Below are 11,810 nucleotides of genomic sequence, written 5' to 3'. Positions count from 1 at the left end.
ATCGATTTGCACTAAATTTGGCACAACGTACTGAATTGAGCCTAGAGTGATGTCTGTCTTGTTTCGTGAAAATCGGTTCTGATTTAGATATAACTCCCATATATAGTTTCGTCCGATTTCATGTTAATGGTGCACCAAAGTCCCTATATATCCATCGATTTGCAGGAAATTTGGCATGACGTACTGAATTGAGCCTAGAGTGATGTCTACCAAGTTTTGAGAAAATCGGTTCTGATTTAGATAAAGCTCCCATATATAGTTTCGTCCGATTTCATGTAAATGGTGCACCAACGTCCCTATATATCCTTCGATTTGCACGAAATTTGGCATAACGTACTGAATTGAGCCTAGAGTGATGTCAGCCTTGTTTCGTGAAAATCGGCCTAGATTTAGATATAGCTCTCTTTTATTATATATTGTTTTTAAGTAATTGACGCACCAAGGAACCAATAGGAACAAAACGTTCTGAAATTAGTATAACCTAACCTGTGACAAGTTTGTTTGAAATCGCTTAATATTTTGATAAAGCTTCCATATATATTTTCGCCCGATTTCAAGTAAATTGGGCATCAAACTGCTCATGTTAGTCAGATTGACATCAAATTTTGCACAACTTACAAAATTGAGCATAGAATTACGTAGTTGCGTTTTCTAGAATTACAGATATAGCCCAACGGATGACCTATTTATATTTGTTTGAAGTCGATTTACATACTTTTGTCCCATTGTAACAAACGAATGACATGTTTATGGATAGATCTAGGTAGATTCACATTTAGATAAAAATCACTTATTTTATTTCATCCAATTTCATGTTAATAGTCCTGTTTAATATACCCATAGTGGTGAAGGGTATCATATAGTCGGCCCCGTCCGACTTTACTACTTTCCTTACTGGTTTGTTTTAAAATAGTTATCTGATTTGTTCCGGGTTTTGTGTTTGATTCTAAGACTCTGTTGTAATCATTTCACCTGCAGAGGATATGGAGAACGTAAGGTTAGAGGTTAAGGTTAGGCCTAGCCCCCATATAATGATACCAACCGATTTCGGTATTTTTAATATTTAACGTAAAAAATGTATTCTGATGCAAAAATGTTAGTTTCGAAATAGAGCTATATCAGTCCTCTATCAAGCATAGCACCTCATATAATTATAACTACAAATGTTCGGTAATTCCATCCTCATATAACTGTGTCCTCTAAAATGCAGTATTGTGGGGATTTTCCCCCTACCATGCATCACCTACATTGGTCCACTTTTTGGTGTTTTTAGGAAATCAAGGAAAAAGTATCAGTCAGCCGTGCCGACATATATATATATATATATACTCTCACCCTAAGGTTTATGGAGAAGGTCTTCGGAGTTACACACATATAAAATATATGGAGCTACCAGAGATGGGTAAACACACACCACACAACAGCTATGGACTAATCGTTACAAAATTTTACACTTAGGATGGGTTCTGGAAATAACCAAAGAAGATCCCTATTTTTTTGGTAATGATCCATTGATATTTAGGGGATGAAATTGACAAAAAACCTTAATTTCGCCTGTTCACTCTAAATGCCTCAATTATGACCCAAACCCCACGAAATATTACACCATGGGATGGAATGTGGCCAAAGAATAATCTAGACTTTTTGATGAAGATCCATTAGCGGTTCAGCTGGATCCAGAGTTTTGTGTAAAAAATGACAATATTTGTATTCTGGGCGTATATTTTTACTCTTGATGGACATAGGCTGATAGTATATCCAAGAGGAGTTGTTGACCTTTATTGATGCCAATTATATGTGGGAGTTATAGGTAAATATTTGGTTGGGGAAAAATAAATCCATTTTTTGTGTAAATGGTTTAAAACAGTTATGGTCGATTTTTAGCTCCAGGGCGATGTTACGACTGCTAACATGCCAGTCAACTTCTATAATTTTTCCGATTTTATGGACGTGTTCGGCGACAGGTAGGTGCATCTTTAACATCTAAAATTCGTGGACGGAATCTACGAAACCGTTACAGTATGGGAACCATAAACCCCATTCACAACTTCAGCCGCTTAGCTTAAATTTTCGCCTTTTTCAATGAAAACTGTACAATGTACTGATTTTTTCTCTTTGTTCACTTCTATTTCCAACACCCTCTAACTCACAACTGAATGCATCAAACAAAAAACAGCAAAATAAGTTTTTTACTCTAACAAGCAAAAATCTGAAATTGTTTAATCGATATTTACGAGAAATCTATCAGTACAGCCATCTGCCGAAAAAATGGATTAATTTTTCCCCAACATTATATTTAATGTGCCTATGTCGACGCCTCCGAACCATAGTATGCTAAGTCTGAAAAGTAAGTTTTTCAGTAGAAGCTCTCAAAGTATGGAAGTTTCTTATATCTTACGTACCATGCTAAATACATTTTTGCTTATAACTTTGGTTTGGATTGGCCGATGATTACCATAATTTCAGAGAATTTAAATTAAGGACCGTAGTATCTAAAAACGTAAAGAACTTTAAAACATGCTAAGTCGACTTAGCATGTTTTGTAGTACTATTACCCAGACGAAAATGCAGTGCTGATCCCTTTAAAGTTTTACATGAAGTTACAATTATGGTCAAGGACAACGCCTATAATTGTCGATGATACCGAAAATTTTATTTTTGTCTTTGAATTTCTAGTCACGCGGCGAAGGGGATCTGACCAAATACTTAGAACGGCTGTTTAGATGATGATCGGTCAATATTACGAGGTTAAATCAACCAAAACCTAAAATGATAAAAAATTGTATTTTATGGCGTAAATATTTACCTGGGAAAATAAGATTTGGAAAATATACCAGGGTTAGAAAGTAGAGCTGTTGACCTATAATCAGTCAAGAGGTTGCAAAAATACTGAAAGTTAGATTTTCGTGGTTCGGTATGCCCCACTCATTAGTCGGTATTTTGGTTATTTTCCATTTGCTTACTTATTGTCCCATTTAAGAATTGTTTACACATTTTACACACCAATGACTCAACATTTCGCTATCCTCCACGAAGGAGAATGAAAACTGTTATTATGTAATAAAATGTTTGCAAACATCGTTTTAGTGAAACATTTCTCAGCTGGGCACCTTTAAGTCTTTTTTCCACCTTCAAGGTCATGTGTTTTTACACGAGGGAAAAATGTATGTATGTACACATAAAAAATTGTTACCATCATTTCATTTAATACTCATAGACGAATTAAGCAAAAGTTCTGAAAATTAAACATGTGCAACATGTTTTGTATTTTAATGAGCAGTTAGTCTGGTTATAGCAAATTTCATAGCAATTGAGGTAAAAGTAGTAAATGAACTCAATTTTTTGTTCATTATAATATTGTTATCTGCAGGATGCTACATACATATAACAGTCAAGGATAACGGACAATGTTTTACGCCATAAATAATTCCAACCATTTTATATAATAAGTGAGCAGTCTACCAAACATTCAGAGGATCTAGCACGGTATACCGCAGTGGGTGTTGGGTACAATTAGCGTATGAACCACATACAGTGACGTGCATAAAAAGTATTACATGTTTGTTCTTTGAGCACTTTTTATGTGTTAGAAATAAAAGTACAAAGAGAAAAATACGTTATAACCCACAACTATAAACATGAAATGTGGTTTTCAAAGCCGCATGGAACTATACATCAGCGAATGTTGTTGTGGAGAGAGGTTTTAAACTTCCGATCTGTGGTCTGTATATCTATACTAATAAAAGAGTAAAGTGATTGACTGACTGACTTACTGATTGATTGACTTAACGATTCATCAACGCCCAGACGAAACGGCTGAAGCTAAAATCTTGAAATTTGGGGTGAGGGTCGATCTTGGTCCAAAGGTGAAAGATAAAGCTGGGTTTTTGGAAATTCAAACTAGAACGTTACGAATAGTACTAAATGTGGTACCATTTGTATTTGCGAACCGGTAGAGCAAGAACACTTAATTTTGATGGAGTGTAGAATATATAGCAAAGAGTTTTTGGACATTCGAACTATAAGTATAAGAAAAGTACTAAAATGTACTAAGTTTGAAATATTCGAACTATAAGTATCGGATGAGTACTAAAAAGTACTAAGTTTGGTACAGTTTTGTAGAATGTGAATGGATAGAGCTAAAAAGCTTGAAATTTGGAATGCAAATATAGGTTGAGAAGCAGGGTCGATATAAGGAACTTTGCAAGCGTGTACTTATGTATACGAAAGGTACTATATGGTACTATATTCAGTACAAATGTAATTTGGGGATACAAATCGAGTTGGAATCCTGAAAATTTAAATTAACATTACTGTCGGAATATAGGGTTGGGATATGTACGAGGTTTTGGATTTTTTTTACTTATGTGTACGTAAAGTACTAAATCGTACTATAATTGGTACAATTTGGGTGAACCGATAGAGCTGGGATCCTGAAATTTAGAGTTAGGGTCACTGTTGTGGTTTTGGATTGGAATATGTAGAAAGTTTTGGAAATTTGTACTAATGTATACAAAATGGTACCACATGTGGATTTGGGTGAACCGATAGAGCTGGAACACTGAAAATTGAAAATGGATGTAGTTTGGCAAATTCATAATTATCGGTATTAAATTGTACTAAATTTGTTTATAATTTGAATTTTTCGGTGAACTGATAGAGCTGGGATACTGAAATTTGGAGTAAGGATCATTGATCCTTACTGATCCTGATTGTATTAGTTTTGTTTGTGGCAGTACCGAGGTATATAGAATCGTTCGCACCTCCAAGCTGTAGTTTTCAAGTTCCACAGTTGGCCCGAGTCTAATGGACTTCTTGTGCGTTGATAACATCAGCATGGTCTTTTTGTCATTTACTGCCAGTCCCACTTTGGCAGGCTCCTTCCCAATTCGTTCAAAGGTGGCTGTTACCGATCGCAATGATCGACCCATTATGTCGATGTCGTCAGCGTAGGCGAGTAACATATGTTGTTTGGTGTACAGAGTACCATTTCTGTTCACATTTGAATCTCGTATGACCTTTTCAAGCATAATGCTGAACAGGTCGCACGACATTGTCATCTTGTCTTAATCCTCGTTCGGTATTGAAAGGCCAGTTAAAGTTGTTCGGTATTGAAAGGCCAGATAAAGTTATCCTGCATAGCCGTATTAATTTTGCAGGAATACCAAACGCAGACATGGCTTTAAACACCTCTCAACGGCTCTAAACCTTAAAAGAACGCAAATAAGATGGAACCTTTAAATGGGGGATATGTCCAAGAATATACCTATGTAGAGAATGGGTCTAAAATCTTCAAAGTAAAGAAAATAGAGCAGTACTTTAATACGAGGACTATGTATAAACTCTCGCTTTGACAGTTTTCTGCATATATGCAATTCTCGAAAACCCCACAAAACTGGTATTAAATTTGACACACTATTAAAATAAAAAGTTTCAAATTATAGTACGTTTACATTAAACCGGATTTGGTTAACCTGGTGGGTTTCAATTGCCAATTCCTTTGCATATATGTCAAATAAATCCTCATAAAGAAGCTTAACCCGGTAAAAAGTTCTAATGTATATACCGTTTTATAGTCGGTTTGATGGATAAACGTGCCCGAAGTCCACAAAATTCGTTCTCTAGGGCCTATCCCGGAACATAGACCCACATTTATAATTTTTGGTGGGGAAATTTGTACCCAACGAGAATCCAAAATATCAAATTACAGCCGATTCTAATTTCTATTATACAATTTTAGCACTTTTATTTGGCACTTTTTAAATTATTTAGCACTTTCTGGCACTTTTTTGAACAAAATCTAGCATTTTTTATTAACAATGTTTTGGCAATACTGACCCCACGAAGTATATATATTCTTGATCAGAATAAACTTATTTTATTGTCGATACAAAGATTAAAAACCAAAATTTAACCCTTAATTACCAATGTTGTCATACGGGCGGTGAACTTAACTCCACTTATGAAAAATGTCAAAAGATCCTAATATACAATTTTTTTGTTTTGATTGTATTATGGAAATCTAGGGGTTTGGTAATGGTTGGCAACGAAACGATAAAGAAAATTGTATTAGTCAGCTTACATTTTATTGTCTATCTTCTTTTTATTTTTGGGTCGAACATAACCCATCAATCAAACCCCCACCAGCTCATTTAAATGTATATGCATATATTCCAAAGACCACCTCAACATTTCGTTTCCTGGGCTACCACATAAAAAGGATCCATTAAGTATCCTAAAACCAACAATGATTAGCCAATATTTTTCTATTTGTTTTCGGCTAGGAAACCCAAAAAGAAGACAAAATAACCAACAACAACAAATGCCGAGAAATAAAACAATATAAATCTTTTTTTCGCAGCATAAAATATTTAAAGACAAATTCGCCACAATTAATCAATCCCTTAAGGAGAATATTTTTTTTTTTTTGCCCCAAATTGAAACTTCGACAATGAAAAAAACACTTCGTTGACCCCATGCGTTCCACCCACTACATTAAGCAGGGTCACCCCTGTCCCAATTGACTACGTTTCATTAAATTCTACTCACCATTTGTGGTCTGATATAGGTAGGAGAAGATAACCACAAAAAATGATGTAGCATATTTCGCAGCATTCACCAAATGTGGGAAGGTCTCTTTGGTATCACGAAAACGGCGTATACATTGAGCAAAACGAAAATAGGCAGGTAACAGGGCAACGATAGGTCGTACAATGGAGACATCCTCAATGCAATAACGGCCACCTTCTGTAAAGAAGCAAAAAAGAGAAAAGTAACTTAAATTAGCAAAGTAAATATGTTATGTTAAACAAGGTGAAATTTGTTGTCGAATCTCTTCATTAGGATGGGAAAATGGTGTTATCCATTTTATTATCATATAATTTTTTATCATATATGTATATACATATAACAAAACCTCCTTTAAGGTGATTCTCCTACTTACCCAAACCCATTTTATTCCACGACGGATTCTGTCGGAAGTAACATATCACAAATGGTATATCCAAAAAGGCCGGCACAATACTATTCAATTGATCGGCCAGCCAGAAATCCGCAAAATTTACGAAGAAAAATGGTGCCATAATCACACGACTCAACACACGTACCGACCAATAGCGAGCTTCATGATAGAATGTTTTTGTTGGATTGAGCAGAAATGCCGCCATGAGCGTGTACAGGAATATAGGCGGAGCATATTGTGGTATACCCAGGAGATCACAATAGATATAAAATAATACAGAAATTGCCCATAGAACACCAAATACAGAGGCAATTTCCATTATATTCTGTTCGGATAAATGATTTCGGGGATCTAATTCGAATATTAGAACGTGATTAACACCCGACGAACGCCATCCATACACATTGACACCCCACAAAAAGAGACATTCTATAATTAGGAAGGGTCCACGAAACATACGTAACCCCACCCGCCAATCCTCTCCAAATCCATAGAATGTGGCCGAAAGTATGACCGTGATGAATAAGACCACAAAGGCACCCGAAAATAATCCCACTTTAAATGTGGTCCAAGGACTTTGTGCCTCGCCCAGCGGTGGTACTCTTAAACGTTTCATGGCCTTCTGACGATCACCGCCCTCTATGTCATGAGTAAAGGCGGTTTCTGTTTCCTGTATCAAACGATCGATATCTTTATTAACATAGAAATGGGCCGCTTCCACGTGCTCCTTACGCCACGTCGCTCCGAAATCAACATTCAACAATTTGTCATGTTTCTTGAGTATTTTCCGAAAGCCGGTAAAATTAAGATTCTGATAATTTTGCAGCAATATCAATCCCAAATAGAATTCACTAAATGCCAATTTTAAATCCTGTAATTTACGCGCCGGTACATTTCGTTTGCCCAGTGGGGTTTTCGATTTCCATTTCGGCTGTTTTTTCACGGTGCCCATTTCCAGAGTTTCGGTTAGTTCACTGCGTAGATTGCCATATTTGCGAGTTGCCTCTGCCATTTTCTCTGAATAGAAGGTGTTGATTTTTGCCAATTCCTTATCGCAATAATGAAAAAATTGCTCATCGAATTTGGCAAAATAACGTGTTAGAACTTCGGGATCTACCAATTCGGCCGACGGTGCCTGTTCAACGGCTGCATACAGCATTGCCTTCATTTCCTATAAAATAAAGAGAAGGAAAGGGATTATTAAAACAAAAAAACTATAGTTAAGCATATCGAGCTAAATTATAGTTTTTATATCCTACACAACTACGTTGTCAGGGGATTATAACTTTGTGCAGCCCCAGGAGGACCTTTAGTCGAGTCTGTCTTTCCATTATAATTTGTAAACACGATACTGGCCACAGTTATGGACCCATCTTCGCATGTAGGATGGTTTTTGGCCAATGAAGACCCCTATTGTTTTTGGTAAAAGATTAATATTAAGGGAATGAAACTTTATTTTTGGCCCAAACATCCAGAATAGTCTTCCTCTGGGAGAGCTAGAGGTCTTCTTCTTCCTATGGATGAGCTGCAGTTATTTTTCTTACTATGGAAGAACTGAAGGTATTCTTCTTCCTATAGGAGAGCTGCAGGTATTCTTCTTCCTATAGAAGATCTGGAGGTATTTTTCTTCCTCTGGGAGAGCTGTAGGTATTATTTTGTCCTGCAGCTCTTCTATAGGAGGTAGCATAACGACAGCTCTTCCACAGGAAGGGGAATACCTACAGAATAAGCATGCCTGTTTTAATAAAGATCGGTCAATATTTAGCGGGTCAAATGGACCCTGATTTTTTGTGAAAAAATTACAAAATGTGTATTCTATAACGCATAGATTTTCACCTGAAGGACATAGAACCGAGGATAGATAATATATCCAAGAGGAGTGGTTGACCTTTAAATTGATACAATTATATAGTCGTATGTACTCGGATGTGGAAGTTACACTCAAATACTTAGTAACACTTAGTAACCCATTACCACACTAGAGAGCGGAATGAGGATCCAGGTATGGTCAATGACAACGCCCATAATTTTCGGGGATGATCAGATAATAATTTTGGGACGAAGTGGACCGAAAAATTATTTTTTTCTATAGGCCACAATTGAAAGCCGAACATCACAACACAATCCAGGGTGAAGGGAATCTGGACAAGTAATTAGAAGGGATGTACTCTCTATTCAGTACATCCCTTCTAATTACTTGCTGTTGATATCTAATCGGGCAAGAGGGTGCAACTATCACAAAATATTGCCCAGACTCGGAATACAAATTCGCAGAAAGTTAGATTTTCGTGGTAGTTGAGTAGGGTATCGTATGTTCGGCCCCGTCCGACTGTACACCTCCGCCCACTGGTTTTCTTATAAACATACTGATAGGTCAAACAAAATACATGGGGCTATTCCGATACATGGCACTACTCCGAGCAATTAGCTCGCCAAAACTTTTTATGCACTCCACCATAGGAAAATTTCAATTTTGAAAATATACCGAAATGAGACCTGCATATAACGAAGTAAAATTTAGCAAAAATGCGAACAGTTCAGGCTCAGTGGACTTAAACATAATTCAAAAATCTGATTGAAGCTGACATAAGCCAACCAAAGGGATTAACAAATATTTGTCGTCTTAAGGATACACTGCTCTATAAATTTTATATTGGATATATATGCGTGGACTGAAACACTTCCTTATTATGAAGTGTGCCTTGTCATGTTAAGAACTTGAAATATATGTTCCCATCCAGCTCTTACATTTTCACATCAGCTGAGTAAATCATTAAACGAAAATACCTATTGCTGATATTATTTTACGACAATTTAAAGAAATGGCGCCCAATGTTTTGACTAAAAAAATTGTTACAGTTTTGTTTAATACACTTTCACTTTCGTATGTCTAGCAGGTCTGCCGTTCAATATTGATGACGTATGACTATTGCACCCCCACAAAAAACACAGCCCCATATGACCCACCTCATTTATACCTGTTGACCTACTGTTTGTAAACAAAATAGTTTGTATAGCACGTGTTTTTCAATGTATTTGTTTATGTTTAACCAAAAGCACATTTTCCCGGCAAACAGCTGAGCGGTGCTTACTGCGCCGGCGCCGAAAAATTTCCCAAAAAAATTTTCACGCTGTCGAAGGAACAGTGACGTCATCGTTTATTTTGTACTCTTTGTTGTTGTGTACGCGACTTATTATACAGCTGAACAATCAGATGGATGTTTATATGTATATATGTATATACATACATATGTATGTATAGATACAAGAAAATTTTCATTCACTTTCACTTGAAAAACTTTTTGTGGAAAACACTTGAATTTTTAAGGTATTTAGCTATTTGCCTACCTCATAGTTGATGTATTGTTTACGCCATTCCGGCGTAATGTGTGCCGTAAGGTGCTCGGCAAATTTCATTTTAATTTAAATTGAAATTGAATTTGGCATTAAATGAAATTTCAAAACATTTGTTTATAAAACAGAACACTGATGCACACACGACGAACGCACTCCCGAACACTCCAAAACACTGTGATTTTCCTCTTGATGAGGTGGTGTACGTTGATACCAACGCGTTGTTGACGACTGAATATTTCCCAAAACAATGAGAGAGATTTTCTTCAAGTGAAAATGCTACAGAGCTTTATTTTGGGTATTTTTAAGAAAATGAAAGTTTTGAGCGCCCTTAAAGCTTTTTTTATTTATAAAGCAACAGTTCGTTATACGTTAAAATGCTGGTATTTCGAAAAGAAAAACAAATTAAATTTACAATGCATTTAGATTTACGACAATCGCCGTGATAATGTATTTATTGTGATCTATTAAATATATATCTATGTACAATGTACGTCAAATTAATAGGTTTCGTATTCCTTAATACCTATTCCTGAAGAGCTGATACTTTTTTACATATTTATACACAGATTTATAATTGCTTACACACACAATTGTTTACAAACTAGAATTTGCATATTTTTATACCCTCCACCATAGTATGGAGGGTATATTAATTTTGTTTTTCCGTTTGTAACTCATCGAAATAATCATCTCCGACCCTATAAAGTATATATATTCTTGATCAGCGTAAAATTCTATGACGATATAGCCATGTCCGTCTGTCCGTCTGTCTGTTGTAATCACTCTTTAGACGCTAGAGTGATTACAACAGACAGACGGAATGGATATAGATCGCCAAAATTTTGCATAGAGTCGTCTTTTGTCTGCAGGTCAAGTTCGAAGATGGGATTTATCGGTCCACGTTTAGGCATAGCTCCCATATAACAGTACCCCCCAATTTTCGGTATTTTGGGGTTCTTGAGCGTGGTTTTCAAACGAATTCGCTGAAATTTGAGTTCTTTTGGGTACTAAGTGTCTCCACAAAAAATTATAAATATAGGTCCACTTTTTCTGGTAGCCCCCATATAACGGTACCTCCTAATATTCAGTATTTTGGGGATTTTTATCGTATTTTTCTGCAGATTTAGCTGTAATTTAGTATTTTGAGTTCTTAATAGGTTCTTAAACTCTCCACAAAAAATTATGAATATAGGTCCATTTTTTCGGATAGCCCCCATATAAGGGTACCCCAATTTTCGGTATTTTGGGGTTCTTGAGCGCGTTTTTCAACCGAATTTGTTGCAAATTGGTATTTTGTAGTCGTATATGGTACTAAATCTCCCTACCAAAAATTATTAATATTCACCCCCATTTTGGGGTAGTCCCCATATAACCCCCTTTTTTATATTAAAATGGTTATCTGATTTGTTCTGCGTTTTGAGTTTGATGTAATCATTTCACCTGCGGAGGATATCGAGATAAAAAAGTAGAACGTAAGGTTCGATAATGAACT

At 36.1% G+C, this 11,810-nt stretch overlaps 1 protein-coding gene across 1 annotated transcript; it reads right to left on the bottom strand.

The window, feature by feature from the left end:
- Window positions 1-6,541: 6,541 nt before the first annotated feature.
- Window positions 6,542-10,394, bottom strand: LOC133323823 (solute carrier family 53 member 1-like). The gene is made up of 3 exons (XM_061532721.1): window positions 10,310-10,394; window positions 6,944-8,132; window positions 6,542-6,747 (listed from the first exon to the last, which is right to left on the bottom strand). The coding sequence occupies exons 1-3, from the start codon at window positions 10,376-10,378 to the stop codon at window positions 6,542-6,544; spliced, it is 1,464 nt and encodes a 487-aa protein (XP_061388705.1). The 5' UTR covers window positions 10,379-10,394.
- Window positions 10,395-11,810: the final 1,416 nt, after the last annotated feature.

The sequence above is a fragment of the Musca vetustissima genome, unplaced genomic scaffold (genome assembly GCF_032173495.1).
Source record: "Musca vetustissima isolate MV318-11 ecotype Yass unplaced genomic scaffold, APGP_CSIRO_Mvet_v1 utg229130, whole genome shotgun sequence".
NCBI classification, from domain to species: domain Eukaryota; kingdom Metazoa; phylum Arthropoda; class Insecta; order Diptera; family Muscidae; genus Musca; species Musca vetustissima.
This window is presented reverse-complemented; position numbering and strand designations above follow the sequence as displayed.

Excerpts from the sequence above, each read along its gene's own strand:
- LOC133323823 (XM_061532721.1), bottom strand. The coding sequence starts at position 10,378 with ATGAAATTTGCCGAGCACCTTACGGCACACATTACGCCGGAATGGCGT. Across the intron at positions 8,133-10,309 it reads AACAATACATCAACTATGAG|GAAATGAAGGCAATGCTGTA; the intron begins GTAGGCAAATAG and ends TTTATTTTATAG. Across the intron at positions 6,748-6,943 it reads GTGGAATAAAATGGGTTTGG|AAGGTGGCCGTTATTGCATT; the intron begins GTAAGTAGGAGA and ends GCTTCTTTACAG.